At 38.4% G+C, this 16,759-nt stretch overlaps 1 protein-coding gene across 1 annotated transcript in view; it reads right to left on the minus strand.

The window, feature by feature from the left end:
* Positions 1–449: 449 nt before the first annotated feature.
* LOC138319328 (malate dehydrogenase, cytoplasmic-like) overlaps positions 450–16,759 on the minus strand; it is a 71,083-nt gene continuing 54,773 nt past the window's right edge. The window contains exons 4-6 of the mRNA XM_069262404.1: positions 15,532–15,707; positions 11,349–11,471; positions 450–707 (exon numbers count right to left, since the gene is read on the minus strand). Coding sequence (XP_069118505.1) covers positions 513–707; positions 11,349–11,471; positions 15,532–15,707 — 494 coding nt within the window. The 3' untranslated portion in view covers positions 450–512. The remainder of the gene's footprint in view (positions 708–11,348; positions 11,472–15,531; positions 15,708–16,759) is intronic.

Here is a 16,759-nt window from a genome sequence, read left to right on the forward strand (position 1 = left end):
AAATAATGCTCAAAAATGTCTTTTCCCTATATAAACTATAGCAAACTTGACCCCCTCCCCAGGGGGGAACATGAGACCCCAGAGTCATAAAATTCACAATTTTTGTAAAAGAACCTCAAGACCTTTCAATCTATGAAGAGTATTTGATTCTACCATTTCTGGAATTTCAGAAGAAGATTTTTGAAGTTTTAGCCTATTTGACCCCTTTTGGCCCCACCCCTCAGGCTTCTGGGGGCCTGGGACCATATAATTCACAATTTTGGTTGACCTTTGGCTATGGAAGGTTTCTGCAAAATTTCAACAAATTTGGTTCTGTAGTTTTGGAGAAGAAGTCGAAAAAGTAAATTGTTTATCGCCATACGACGCACGACGACGGACAAAAGGCGATTATAATAGGTCACTTGAGACTTCGTCTCAGGTGACCTAAAAAAAGTAAAACGAAAGTAATGTTTTGTATTGTTGGACAACTGTTTTATTTAACTACTAAAAATGTTGAACCTTTTTTTTATATCCTATGACCTGTTACTCACGTTGACAAAGTCCTGGCGAATCCAGTTGTCATCCTTAATTTTAGTAGTAGCATTAACCCAAGTGTCACCTTCCTTGATTTTGGCAAAAGTCACATCCGGGAACTGTGTAGAGGAATGGTTTCCCCAGATGATACAGTTTTTCACATCACTGCATGCAATTCCCAATTTGGTAGCAACCTAAATTACAGAATTCAGACACATTAGATTTAATTTTAGTGCATGCATTGATATTTTATATTTATTATTCCAATAACAAACAAGGGCCCAATGGGCCCAAATCGCTCACCTGCAATCTGGTAATCATACATAATTCATACTTAACAAATAGAGTAAATAAGAATTTATATCATCCCTAAGCACACTAGAGGCCTCTTTGCCTCTTGGTTGTTAAAAAGAAGTCTTTTGAAGATTATAGCCTATTTGACCCCAGTGACCTTGAATGAAGGTCAAGGTCATTTTTTGAACAAACTTGGTAGCCCTTGATCCCAGCATGCTACAGGCCTAATATCAGGTCCCTAGGCCTCTTTGCTATTAAGAGGAACTTGTTTAAAGGTTTTCACCTATTTGACCTCTGTGACCTTGAATGAAATTCAAGGTCATTTATTTGAACAAACTTGGTAGCCCTTGATCCCAGCATGCTACATGCCTAATATCAGGTCCCTAGGCCTCTTTGTTATTAAGAGGAAGTCATTTAAAGATTTTAGCCTATTTGACCCCTGTGACATTGAATGAAGGTCAAGGTCATTCAACAAACTTGGTAGCCCTTGAACCCAGCATGCCACAGGCCCAATATCAGGTCCCAAGGCTGTTTGGTTGTTAAAAAGAAGTCTTTTCAAGATTTTTGCCTTTTTGACCCCTGTGACCTTGAATGAAGATCAAGGTCATTCATTTGAACAAACTTGATAGCCCTCTATCCCAACATGCCCAATATCAGGTCTCTAGCCCTCTTGGTTACTACGGAGGAGTCATTTAAAGATTTTAGCCTATTTGACCTCTGTGACCTTGAATGAAAGTTAATGTCATTCATTTGAACAAACTTGGTAGCCCTCGATCCCAGCATGTCATAGGCCTAATATCAGGTCCCTAGGCCTCTTGGTTATTAAGAAGAAATTGTTTAAAGATTTTAGCCTATTTGACCTCTGTGACCTTGAATGAAGGTCACGGTCATTCATTTGAACAAACTTGGTAGCCCTCTATTCCAGAATGTCACAGGCCTAATATCAGGTTCCTAGGCCTCTTGGGTATTAAAAAGAAGTCGTTTAAAGATTTTAGCCTATTTGACCCCTGTGACCTTGAATGAAAGTCAAGGTCATTCATTTGAACAAGCTTGGAAGTCCTTCATCCCAGCATGTTCCATGCCAAATATCTGTCTCTAGGCCTCTTGGTTATGAAGCAAAAGTCTCAACAAGATATCTCAGCCTATTTGACCCCTGTGACCTTGAATGAAGGTCAAGGTCATTCATTTGAACAAACTTGGTAGCCCTTCATCCTAGCATGTCACAGGCCTAATTTCAGGTTTCTAGGCCTCTTGGTTATTTAGAAGAAGTCTGTTAAAGATTTTCACCTCTTTGACCTCTATGACCTTGAATAAAGGTCAAAGTCATTCATTTGAACAAACTTGGTAGCCCTTCATCCCTGCATGCTATAAGTCAAATTTCAGGACTCTAGGTCTCCAAGTTTTGTAGAAGTAGTTTTTTAAATGGAAAAGTTGACGCCTGACGACGGCCGGATGACGGACGCTGCACTATAGCATAAGCTCACTTGCCCTTCGGGCAGGTGAGTTAATAAACCAAACAAAGTTGAAGTGATATCAATATTAGTTAACAAAAGAAAATTCCTTTGCTTAAGGAAAAGGCTATATCTGGTCTCTTGTTATCTAATTAGCTTACATCTAATCACAGATGTAATCACACAGATTGTAACAGATGTCCTCCTCTGAGAAGTAAAAATTTTCTTGTATTAAACTTTTTTTCTATATAGATTTTTGGAAATAGGAGTTCATACCATAAAAGAAAATGGAAGAAAAAACATATGTCCATGTACTCGTTTTTGAGCTATTGTCAATCAAAGATACCTAGTTGACAAAATATTGGATTTTATGGGAATTTTGCCTTTTTGACCATATACACAAGAGATTAAAGCCATGATTTCCTAATGATGTGTTTGATATGTATGGAGGTTTGTAGAATTCACTTCCTAGTGGTCTTCTTTAACAAGAGCTGTTGGAGAACAGCAAAGCTCGCCTATTCAGAAGAAGTTGATGTTCAAGTATTTAATATTTAAGCATGGAAATATGACAAATTAACAGACTCAAAAAACCCCTAAAGGGCCCCAAATTGGTTGTATTATCACGTTCAGCATCCTTACACATCACAGGGACCTGGCACGATTTTTTTGAAACTAACAGTATACATACATATATATTATAGTATCAAGGGTATGAACTCGGCGGTCTAGAAAAACTGACCTATTTTTTTAAAACCGTGATTTTTTAATAAATGGGTTCTATACAACATTGACGGATATCTTACCTTAAAGAGAAATAATTTCTATTTCCATTGAGTGCTTGATGAATAAAATTGGCCAAGTATTGACGAAGTTATGGCTTGATGAATCGGTAAATTTACGAAAAAATTGCTAGGTAGACATTTCCCTGTCCGGTCGAAATGTCGTCTCGGCTCTAATGGGTACCTCAAAAACCAAGCCAAAATCACAAAATCTACGCTTGTGGTGGTAAACAGTACCCATAACTGTATTCATCCACAATCTCCTTTGGAGGTGTCATGACCCGTACTTTGTAAAAACCCCATTTAAACATCGTGTAGCTCTGTTACATTAACCGTCACCGCCATGTTCATTTGTTTTTCGGAACGCTTCTCGAGTTTACCCACAAGCACAAAACTACATAATTTGCATAATGTAGTCAAGATATGTAAAGCCGAGGAGCGTTCCGAGAGAAAAATGAACATGGCGGTGACGGTTAAAGTAAGTGAGCTACACGATGTTTAAATGGAGTTTCTACAAAGTACGGGTCATGACACCTCCAAAGGAGATTGTGGATGAACACAGTTATGGGTACTGTTTACCACCACAAGCGTAGATTTTGTGATTTTGGCTTGGTTTTTGAGGTACCCATTAGAGCCGAGATGACATTTCGACCGGACAGGGAAATGTCTACCTAGCATATTTGACGTAAATTTCCTGATTCATCAAGCCATAACTTCGTCAATAATTGGCCAATTTTGTTCATCAAGCACTCAATGGAAAGATAAATTATTTCTCTTTAATGTAAGATATCCGTCAATGTTGTATAGAACCAATTTATTAAAATAATCAAGGTTTTAAAAAAAGTAGGTCCGTTTTTTTCGACCGCCGAGTTCATACCCTTGATACTATAATATATATATATATGTATACTATTGGTTAAAAAATTTCGTGCCAGGTCCCTGTGTTACACATTAGGAAAATAAAATCATAAACATTTATGATGACTTATGCTTAAACCATTGACAAAATAGAAACTTGCTCAAAAACTTTAACATGGAAATATGACAAATTAACAGACTCAAAAACCACTAAAGGGCCCCAAATTGGTTGTATTATCACGTTCAGCATCCATACACATTAGGAAAATAAAATCATAAACATTTATGATGACTTAAGCTTATATAAACAATAGACAAAATAGAAACTTGCTCAAAAACTTTAACATGGAAATATGACAAATTAACAGACTCAAAAAAAACCTAAAGGGCCCCAAATTGGTTGTATTATCACGTTCAGCATCCATACACATTAGGAAAATAAAATCATAAACATTTATGATGACTTAAGCTTAAACAATTGACAAAACAGGAACTTGCTCAAAAACTTTAACGTGAAATGGGACGCCAACGCTGACGCCGACGCCAGGGTGACAACATTAGCTCCCCCTATTCTTCGAATAGGCGAGCTAAAAAAATACCATTTTTGATTATTAAGACTCATATTTTTTCTCAGAATAACAACATATGCTACCCCTACCCCTTCATTTTCAGCTACAAAATGCACCATTTTCAGCCATTTTTGCCAAATTTAACCCTCTACAGAAAAAGTTCTGGTATTAAACTTTTGTTAATATTTTGCATATCAACAGGGAAAGGGTTGGTCTTTCTAAATCAGGCAGAAAAATTTGGGGTCCGTGTGCTTACCTTTTTGCCCCATTTGAATATTTGTTATTTTTCAATATTTCAGAGTAAAAAAATTGCTCAAATTACCATTAATCATAATGTGTCATTTCAAACATTGGTGCTCAATATTTTAATTACCACAAACCTAGTAAAGATTTACAGCAAAAATTAGCTCGATACAACTAACAAGAGGCCCACGGGCCTTAACGGTCATCTGATTACCTTGGCAATAGCCGTAGAGGAAATTAATTAGATATGGTGTCATGGTTAAACAAGAGGCCCATGGGCCTTAACGGTCATCTGACTCATGGCACAAAACAACAAAGTCATAGTATAAAGTAGTGGTTAATCATTTATATAAGCAATACAAGGAACTCCTTTGTTGAATATGTAAGTTTCTGAAATAGGTCAAGGTCATTTGTTGAACAAACTTGGTAGCCTTTCATCCATATAAAGTTGTAACCCATTCAAGGATTAAGGAGGGGTAAGATTTTAAAGCCAAGTTTCAGCAGAGCTCCAAGTTTGGACCCCGCCGTTCCATCCCCATGTTTTCATGTTGTTTGCTATCCCTTGAAACCCCTACAGATCAATGTCCATTGAGATCAGAGACCGAAACCTGAAAACAGGAAGTGGGCCAGCGGCCATTTTGGAATACCGAAATCTTTACGAAAATGTTTGCATGTTGTTCGCCATCCTTTAAAACCCCTATAGATCCATTTTCAGTGTGATCGGAGAACGAAACCTGAAAACATGAAGTGGGCCAGTGGCCATCTTGGATTACCAAAACCTTTATATACAAGAGATCCCAAAGGGATCTTGGCGCCCACCAAAGAATGATCTATATCTGACAAAGGAAAGATGGATCTTTTCTCTACTTTTTAAACTTTTTCAAACATACTACATATAAAATTTGAGACAGATCGCTTCAGTACCTTTTGAGAAATAGCGGTAACAAACTTCAACTATCAAAATCCAAGATGACTCCTTGGCGGCCATCTTGTTGATCAATCGGTCCCAAATCACAATATGCACAACTAGGGCCCTAGGGGAACCTACATGTGAAATTTGAGAAAGATCCATTCAATACTTTCTGAGAAATAGCGATAACAAACTTTGAATAACAAAATCCAAGATGGCTGCCTGGCAAAACAAAATTCCTTCAGTAGTTCTCAAAAATATCGATAACAAACTTCAACTGCCAAAATCAAAGATGGCTGCCTGGCGGCCATCTTGTTTTTCCGATCAGCCGCAAAATCTGTACGGCACAAATATGGACCAAGGGGACCCTCCATGTGAAGTTTGAACAAAATCCCTGCAGCAGATTTGAAGAAATAGTGATAACAAGCATTGTTTACGAACGGACGCCGGACGCCGGACGCCGGACGCCGGACCAGGACGCAGGGCGATTTGAATAGCTCACCATCTGATGATGGTGGGCTAAAAATATGATTGTCCTTCCCTAATGATTATTTACACCAAATATGGAAAAAAGCCACTCAAGGGTTAAGGAGGAGTAGGATTTTAAAGATAAATTTCATTGAAGTTCCCCCTTCTGAGCCCCACCCCTCTGTTCCCAGGAGTCAGACCTAACTCATTCATATAAAATATGAATATATCCTTCCCAAATGATGTTTCACACCAAATATGGATGAAATCCACTCAAGAGTTAAGGAGGAGAAGGATTTTAAAGCTAAGATTTAAAAAAAATTCCCTCTTTTGGGGTCCCACCCCTCAATCCCTAGGGGTTCAAGAAAGCTCATTTATATAAAACATGATTGCCCTTTGCCCATGATATTTCACACCAAATATGGATGAAATCCACTCAAGGGTTTTGGAGGAGTAGGATCTTAAAACTAAAATTAGAAAATTTTCTACTTTTGGGGCCCTGCCCCTCAGCCACTAGGGGTAGGAGTAGGCTCATTTATGAAAAATATGATTGTCCTTCCCCATTGATGTTTCACACCAAATATGGATGATATCCATCCAATGATGAAGGAGGAGTAGGATTTTAAAGCTTAAATTAAGAAAATTTGCCATTTTGGGGCCCCGCCCCTCTGCCCCTAGGGGTCGGACCTATCTCACTTATATAAAATATGATTGTCGTTCCCCAATGATGTTTCACACCAAATATGAATGTAATCCACTCAAGGGTTAAGGAGGAGTAGGCTTTTGTATAAATAGTCTTACGCACAACGCACGGCGGACGGCGCACGACGATGGACAAAACATGATGACAATAGGTCATCCTGACCTTTGGTCAGATGACCTAAAAATAAAAACACTTGGTCGGGACCATGTCAGGATCATTTCATGCAAGTGTCAGCCAAATTACACTGACAGAACTCGAGAAGAAGTTCAAAATTCAAGATTTTAGAATATTTGACCAACGTGACCTTGAAAGTTGGTCAATCCATTTGCACAATTTTGTTTTGCACAACTTTTGTAGCCCTTTATCTCATCCGTGTATTAAACCTGAAAAAAAGTATATCTAGCCTAATGTTGAACCCATCTGAACTTGACCTTGTGGAAAGAAGGTATGATAAAAAACCCTAAAACTCATGCCCAACTGCATGCTACAGCACCAAATGTAATGAGTAGAGAACTCTGCTAGGCCTTACGCTGTATATGAAAATGAGAAGAACAAGGTTTGACCCTTGTGAACTTGAAAGTAGGTAAAGTTCATTCTTCACTTGAAAGTAGGTAAAGTTCATTCATTTTCACAACTTTTGTAGCCCTTCATCCCAGCATGCTACAGGCCAAATATGAGTATTTCAGCCAAATTTCAGCAAAGCTCCCATTTTGAACCACTGTCGTTCTATCCCCATCTTACCTCGTCCTTTATAAAATATGTTCCCCCTTCTGAGCCCCGCCCCTCTGTCCCCTAGGGTCTGACCTAACTCGTTTATATTAAATATGATTGTCCTTCCCCAGTGATGTTCCACTCAAGGGTTAAGAAGGAGAAGGCTTTTAAAGCAAAATTTAATCAAAATTCCCCATTTTGAGCCCCGCACCTCTGTCCCCAGGGGTTGGACCTAACTTGTTTATATAAAATATGACAGTCCTTCCTCTACGATCTTTTACACAAAATATGGGTGAAATCCACTCACAGGTTAAGAAGGAGTAGGATTTCAAAGCTAAAACAAGTACATGTAGTCATTGTAATGGACACTAATACATAATCCCCCAAATGACCCTCCCCCTCCCCCTCCCCATCTCCACCTGCAACAAATTAAGAATGCAGTTGCACAGTGTATGAACATTTTGAAAGAAATTTTGAGGTACTTTTACATTCAATGAATTGAAGACGAAAATTTGAAATCAGAGACCGAAATATAACAAGAGATCCCAGAGGGATCTTGGCGCCCACCAAAGAATGATTTATGTCTGACAATGGATAGAGGGATATTTTCCCTGCTTTTCAAACTTTTCCAAACATTCAGCATATTAAATCTAAGACAGATCACTTCATTACTTTCTAAGAAACAATTTCTTGGTGAAATCCAAGATGGCCGCCGGTTTGCCATCTTGTTGACCGATCAGTCCCAAAAGCACTATGCACAACTAAATCCCAAGGGGAACCTATACATGGAATATGAGAAACATCCCTTCAGTAATTTCTGCCATATAGCGGTAATTATCAAAATCCAAGATGGCCGCCCGGTGGCCATCTTGTTCACCGATCGATCCCAAAATGCAATATGCACAACTAGGGTCCTAGGGGAACATACATATGAAATATATGAAAGATCCCTTCAGTATTTTCTGGGAAATAGCGGTGACAATCTTTAATTATCAAAATCCAAGATGGCCGTCTTGCAGCCACCTTGTCCACAGATCGGTCCCAAAATTCAATATGCACAACTAGGGTCCTAGGGGAACCTACATATAAAATTTGAGAAAGATTCCTTCAGTACTTTCTGAGAAATAGCGGTAACAAACTTTAACTATCAAAATCCAAGATGGCCGCCTGTCGGCCATCTTGTTCACTGATCGGTCCCAAAATGCAATATGCACAACTAGGGTCCTAGGGGAACCTACATATGAAATTTCAGAAAAATCCCTTCAGTACTTTCTAGGAAATAGCATAACAATGTTTAACTATCAAAATCCAAGATGGCCACCTGGTGGCCATCTTGTTCACGGATCGGTCCAAAAATCCAATATGCACAACAAGGGTCCTAGGGGAACCTACATATGAAATTTGATAAAGATCCCTTCAGTACTTTCTGAGAAATAGCAATAACAAGAATTGTTAATGGACGGAAGGAGGGAAGGACGGACGGACGGACGGACGGACGGACAGATGGACAGACAACAGACCACGGACGAGTTCTGTTTCCCTTCCCCCAACGATGTTTGTGGCCAAATTTGGTTACAATCCATGCAGAACTCTAAGACAAGTAGTGATTTATAGGATTTACCTCTATTTCCCCTATTGGGCCCCGCCCCTCCTGCCCCCGGGGGGTCAGAGCCAAAATTTATACAAGTTCTGTTCCCCTACCCCCAACGATGTTTGTGGCCAAATTTGGTTACAATCCATGCAGAACTCTAGGACAAGTAGCGATTTATAGGATTTACCTCTATTTCCCCTATTGGGCCCCGCCCCTCCTGCCCCAGGGGGGTCAGGGTCAAAATTTATGCAAAATCTGATCCCCTTCCCCTAAGGAAGTTTCTGGCCAAATTTGGTTGCAATCCATGCAGAACTCTAGACAAGTAGCGATTTATAGGATTTACCTCTATTTCCCCTATTAGGCCCTACCCCTCCTGCCCCAGGGGGGTCAGAGCCAAAATTTATACAAGTTCTTTTCCCCTACCCCCAACGATGTTTGTGGCCAAATTTGGTTACATTCCATGCAGAACTCTAAGACAAGTAGCGATTTATAGGATTTACCACTATTTCCCCTATTGGGCCCTACCCCTCCTACCCCAGGGGGTTAGAGCCAAAATTTATACAAGTTCTGTTTCCCTTCTCCCAACGATGTTTGTGGCCAAATTTGGTTACAATCCATGCAGAACTCTAAGACAAGTAGTGATTTATAGGATTTACCTCTATTTCCCCTATTGGGCCCCGCCCCTCCTGCCCCCGGGGGGTCAGAGCCAAAATTTACACAAATTCTGTTCCCCTTTCCCGAATGATGTTTGTGGCTAAATTTGGTTACAATCCATACAGAAATCTAGGACATGTAGCGATTTATAGAATTTACCTCTATTTCCCCTATTGGGCCCCGCCCCTCCTGCCCCCGGGGGGTCAGAGCCAAAATTTATACAAGTTCTGTTCCCCTACCCCCAACGATGTTTGTGGCCAAATTTTGTTACATTCCATGCAGAACTCTAAGACAAGTAGCGATTTATAGGATTTACCTCTATTTCCCCTATTGGGCCCCATCCCTCCTACCCTCGGGAGTTCAGAGCCGAAAGTTATATAGTTCTGTTCCCCTTCACCCAAGGATATTTGTGGCCAAATTTGGTTACAATCCATGTAGAACTCTATGACTAGTAGCGATATAAAGGAAATGTTGACGGACGGACGACGGACGGACGACGGACGGACAGAAAAAATGTGTTTTCCCTATATAAACTATAGTAAATTTAACCCCCTCTCCGGGGGAAAACCTGAGACTCCAGGGCCATGAAATTCAAAGCTCTTGTAAAGAGCCTTAAAACCTTTCGATCTATGAAGAGTATCTGGTTCCATCAAACCTGTGAATTCAGAAGAAGAAGAAGATTTTTGAAGTTTTAGCTAATTTGACCCTTTGTAACCCCGCCCCTAAGGCCCCTGGGGGTCAGTCATGAAAACTTTGTTAATAGGATTCAATGGCCATTTCATAGGGATAATTCTGACAACGTTTGACTAATTTCCTATTTCAAATGACCAAATAATGCTCAAAATGTGTTTTCCCTATATAAACTATAGTAAACTTAACCCCCTCCCCAGGGGGAAATCTTAGACCCAAGGGTCATATAATTCACATTTTTTTGTAGAGGGCATTGAGACCTTTCTATCCATGAAGAGTATTCGATTCTACCACATCTGTGAGTGGAAAAGAAGATTTTTGAAATTTTATTCAATTTTACCCCTTTTGGCCCCTCCTACAGCCCCCTGGGGGTTGGGGGTCATATAATTCACAAATTTTGTTTGGCCTTATGCCTTAGAAGGTTTGTGCAAAATTTCATTGAAATTGCTTTAGCGGTTTTGGAGGAAATGTCGAAAATGTAAATTGCTTAAAGGCTATTAGAATAGGCCACCAAAAGGCACAACAAGGGCACTTATCTGACTTACCGGTATCTGATATACTATTCAGAGAGATTCATGGAGCTGTGTTGAATGGTTTTGGAGTTATAGTCCAGAAACAAAAAGAAACAGTAATTTGGTATTTATGACAAAGTTTCCATAATAACGGAAAAAAATTCCAAAATAGAAGGTCTGCAACAACAAAAGGTATACAGAAAGTTTCAAGGAGCTGAAACGGTTTTTGAGTTATAGCCTGGAAAAAAATCTCAGACGGAGGGAGCTCAACTTAATATCTCCCACAAACACGTTTTGCAAGAGATAACAAATCAGAGTTTTTGATTGTCAAATAGCCCCAAAAAGTATGACTTTTTTTTTATCACTCATCACTTAATATACATACTGTATTGTGTCACCTACCTGAGCTGTTGCTCGGTTTTGATCAAGACGAGTCAGAGCTGAGAAATTTTGCTTGGGAATGGAGGGTGCAGATTCAGCACAAATCAAGGCATTGGTGTTAGCTGGGTTACCCACTACTACAACCTGAAAGGTAAAACAAGTTAAATGTAAAAGGTGAACCTACACAGAAACTCCGCAATTGTCAGAAAAACTTCAAAAATAACTAGAAATTGTCACCGGGACAATTTGACGGGCTTACTCCGTTCAAGGTCATTCATAACACACTTGGTAGCTCTTAGTTTCAACGTACCAAAAGTCCAACACCAGGTCTTAGGCCTTTCAGAACTTTACAATAAGTCATTTGAAGATTTTAGGATTGTTAGCCCGAGTGCCCTTTGATATAGGTCAAGGTCAATCACATTAAAAAACTTGGTAGACATTTATATCAGCTTGCTTCATGCTTAATATTAGGTCTCTATGCCTTCTAGAAATTGAGAAGAAGATTTTTTTATGATTTTGCCGAAAATTGCATTTTTGAACTTTGTCCCTTATTTCCAACCGGACGTTTTACAGAAAAGTGCTACTTAAATTAATTGTTTCATTTTTGATTCTACATAACATATCCAAAAATGAAAGAAATTGGCTCTGTGGTTAACTAGCTACGGCTATCTCAATGAGCTGTATTTTCACTTGTTCATTTTTATAGCTCTAAATTTACAAGTACTCTGTGACCTTGGATGAAGGTCAAGGTCGTTTATTTTTTCAAAATTGATAATCAACTACCAAAACATACTTCATGGACAAGTATCAAGCCTCTATGCCATGTAGAACTTGACAAGAAGATGTATTCGTGATTTTCACCGAAAACGGCGAATTTACATTATTAGTCAATGATAGACCGGAAGTTGACATTTTAGAGAAAAATGTACAATTACAAAGTTTCTCCATATACTCTTCTACATAACATATAACAAAATGAAAGAAATTGGCTCAGTGGTTAACGAGATATGGCTGTCTAGGTTAAACCGGAAGTGACATCATTGAAGCCATATTTGAATTTGAATCGACACCATATTAACAAGAATTAGTCCCGGTGATAAGTGGAAGATCTTGTGTGAGTTTGGGCTTGATCGGACTGGTGGAATCAGAGGAGATAAAATATAATTGTCGAAATTTGCAAAAAAATCTTACTTAAATATTAATTACGTCATAAAAAATTAATTAGTAGACCAATTTTAAGTTGAACACATCAGAATCTTCAGAATGGCATACTGCATCAATGCAATGCAAAGAGTTGGGAAAAAATGAATAATTAAAAAAAAATCTAAAAATAGTCACTTTTGGTAAACTTTGACCTCTAGCGAGCTTTTTAACGAGACATATTTTGTGGAAACATGTAATGGGTAGAAGTTAGATATGTTCATTCCCTACAATAAAATACTTTCAGATTTGAAACAGCTTTCATACCTTTTGAGTTATAGCAGTTTTTGTGTTTTTAGGTTTTACGTCATGGCGGCCATTTTGGAATTTTTGACCTACATAATTTTGTTCATGGAACCCCTTCAGATACATATTTTAAACAAACTGAAATCATTTTTATCCTATGTCTTACCGTTTGACCGATAGAGCGTTCACAAAAACAGGAAGAAGAATAATAATAAGAATAATAACAAGAATAAGAAACTTAACGAAAACAATAGGTCTTTTCACAAATAGTGAAAAGCCCTAATTATTCATTCAAGAAGGAGGGGGTAATGGCCAGTCAGAGACACCAATTATACAGAATTGTCTCCTCGACAAGAATGTTGTTTAAAACCAATGTAGAAGATCTACTGAGAACTTTATGACTCCTGGAAGCAGCATTTTAATGACATTATTGATGACACAAACTCAGTAAAATTGAGTGGCAATATACCAATTGATCATGCAAAACTAACACTAGCTTATTCTTCAAACAAGAGGCCCATGGGCCTTAACGGTCATCTGACTATTGGCACAATACAACACAGTCAAAGTACACAGTAGTGGCAAGCAAGATTTTAGACTTTTTCACCCCTGTGACCTTGAATGAAGAGCAAGGTCATTTATTTCCTTAATCATGTCTATTCTGTTCTTATGAATGCAAAATGTACCTCGGCCAAGTTTCTATAAATCCACTAAAATTTTTAGGCCCCAAAAATACCAGGACAGTAAAATTTGTGCTCAATCTTGTGCTCTGACTGATGCAATGTCAGCAACTTAGCAAATATATTCAATAGGATGTGATTAAATCACAAGAGGACTTTAACAACAAGAGGCCCATGGGCCTTAACGGTCATCTGACTCATGGCACAAAACAACAAAGTTACAGTATAAAGTAGTGGTTAACAATTAATATAAACAATACAAGGAACTCCTTTGTTGAATATGTAAGTTTCTGAAATAGGTAAATGTCATTTGTTGAACAAACTTGGTAGCCCTTCATCCATATATGGTTGTAACCCATTCAAGGATTAAGGAGGAGTCAGACTTTAAACACAAATTTCAGCAAAGCTCCCATTTTGGACCCCACAATTCTATCCCCATGGGTCTTACCTCGGTAATTTATAAAATATGATTGTCCTCACCTAAAGTTCCCCCTTCTGAGCCCCGCCCCTCTGTCCCCAAGGGTCGGACCTAACTCGTTTATATTAAAATATGATTGTCCTTCCCCAGTGATTTTTTCACACAAAATATGGATGCATTAATCCGCTCAAGGGTTAAGGAGGCAGTGATCAATCTACATGCGCATCCCGAGTCCTGGAATCACAGAATTTTAAAAGGACCCATGATATTTCTGGGAATGGGTATCTATAACACTGTGGGACCCATTGTTTTCACAAAAACCATTGAAAAGGACCCACGAAAAAATAATCATAGATTGAACACTGAGGAGGAGAAGGATTTTAAAGCCAATTTCATCAAAACTCCCTCTTCTGAGCCCCGCCCCTCTGTCCCCTGGGGTCGGATCTAACTTGTTTAAATAAAATATGACAGTCCTTCCCTTATGATGTTTTACACAAAATATGCATGAAATCGACTCAAGGGTTAAGGAGGAGTAGGATTTTTAAGCTAAAACAAGTACTCATTGTAACGGACACCAATACATAATCCCCGAACGACCCTCTCCCTCCTCCTCCCCACCTGCAACAAATCAAGAATGCAGTTGCTCAGTGTATGGACATCTTGAACAAATTTTTGAGGTACTTTCATATTCAATGAATTGCAGACGAAAATTTGAAAACAGGAGGTTGGTCCAGCGACAATCTTTCAAAATTTTTATCATATTGATCAGCATCCTTTAATACCCCTTTATACTAATTTTCATTGAAATCAAAGGCCGAAATAAAAAAAACAACAACAGGAAGTTGGCCCAGCGGCCATCTTGGAATACCAAAATCTTTAAAAAAAATGTTTGTATGTTGTTCGTCATCCATTAAAAAACCTATGGATCAATTTTCATCGAGATCGGAGTCCGAAACCTGAAAACAGGAAGTGGGCCAGTGGCCTTTTTGGAATACCAAAATTTTTATATAAAATATGATTGACCTTCCCTAATGATGTTTTACACCAAATATGGAAGAATGTCACTCAAGGGTAAAGGAGGAGTAGAATTTTGAAGCCAAATTTCATCAAAGTTCCCCCTTCTGAGCCCCACCCATTTATATAAAATATGATTGTCCTTCCCCAATGATGTTTCACACCAAATATGGATGAAATCCACTTAGTGATTAAGGAGGAGTAACGTTTTAAAGGAAAAAGTTTACGCACGACGGACGTCGCATGGCGGACGGCGGACAACAACGGATGAATCACGATGACTATAGGTCATCCTGACCCTTTGGTTCAGATAACCTAAAAATTCTAAAAATAAAATCAGAGCTAGTTTTAATACTTTTCTAAGCTGTTGTACATGTGTTCTGACTCTTGCAAAAAGCAACTTGACCATGTTTCATTTAAATTAAATATGATTAACTGTCAAAATTGGACTTTAAATGCAAATGTTAATGTTTTCGCTGGCGTTGCTGCTACTGCCGCCAGAAAAGCAATACCTTAAGCTTCCATGACTATCGTTGAAGATGAGACATTAGAACTGGTTTTCATGTACAAATATGAAAAACTGTTGATGGTAAAAATAAGTGATTTGTTTGATATATTCTGAATTTCATCTACTACCTGTACATACCTTGATGGTTTTTTTAGCAACTCTGTCAATAGAAGCTCCCTGAGCTTTGAAGATCTTGACATTAGCTTTAAGTAGATCTTTTCGTTCCATTCCTTCACGTCTTGGCATAGCCCCAACCAGCATAGCAACATCTGCATCTTTAAAGGCTACATCTGGATCATCTGTGGCCACCACATCTGTCAAAATAGACATCATGAGTTTCCTTTATAAAGTACAACCCTGTCACATACAGACCATCATATCAAAGCCAAATACAACATGTCATCAGTGAGTACATCTTGGTCACATGGCATCCATCACATCTCACGTATAGGGAACAAGTTGGGCGTAAGGGTGAGAATACGAGATTGCATACATAGTTATGTTATACCCCCCTTTCCCTATCCCTTTCTTATTACATATGTTAAGACATACATAGTTATGTTATACCCCCCTTTCCCTATCCTTTTCTTATTACATATGTTAAGACATACATAGTTATGTTATACCCCCCTTTCCCTATCCTTTTCTTATTACATATGTTAAGACATACATAGTTATGTTATACCCCCCTTTCCCTATCCTTTTCTTATTACATATGTTAAGACATACATAGTTATGTTATACCCCCCTTTCCTTATCCTTTTCTTATTACATATGTTAAGACATACATAGTTATTTTATACCCCCCTTTCCCTATCCTTTTCTTATTACATATGTTAAGACATACATAGTTATGTTATACCCCCCTTTCCCTATCCTTTTCTTATTACATATGTTAAGACATACATAGTTATGTTTATACCCCCCCCCTTTCCCTATCCTTTTCTTATTACATATGTTAAGGCATACATAGTTATGTTATACCCCCCTTTCCTTATCCTTTTCTTATTACATATGTTAAGACATACATAGTTATGTTATACCCCCCTTTCCCTATCCTTTTCTTATTACATATGTTAAGACATACCTAGTTATGTTATACCCCCTTTCCCTATCCTTTTATTATTACATATGTTAAGACATACATAGTTATGTTATACCCCCTTTCCCTATCCTTTTCTTATTACATATGTTAAGACATACTAGTTATGTTATACCCCCTTTCCCTATCCTTTTCTTATTACATATGTTAAGACATACATAGTTATGTTATACCCCCCTTTCCCTATCCTTTTCTTATTACATATGTTAAGACATACATAGTTATGTTATACCCCCTTTCCCTATCCTTTTCTTATTACATATG

Source organism: Argopecten irradians, chromosome 3, assembly GCF_041381155.1.
Source record: "Argopecten irradians isolate NY chromosome 3, Ai_NY, whole genome shotgun sequence".
Lineage (NCBI taxonomy): Eukaryota > Metazoa > Mollusca > Bivalvia > Pectinida > Pectinidae > Argopecten > Argopecten irradians.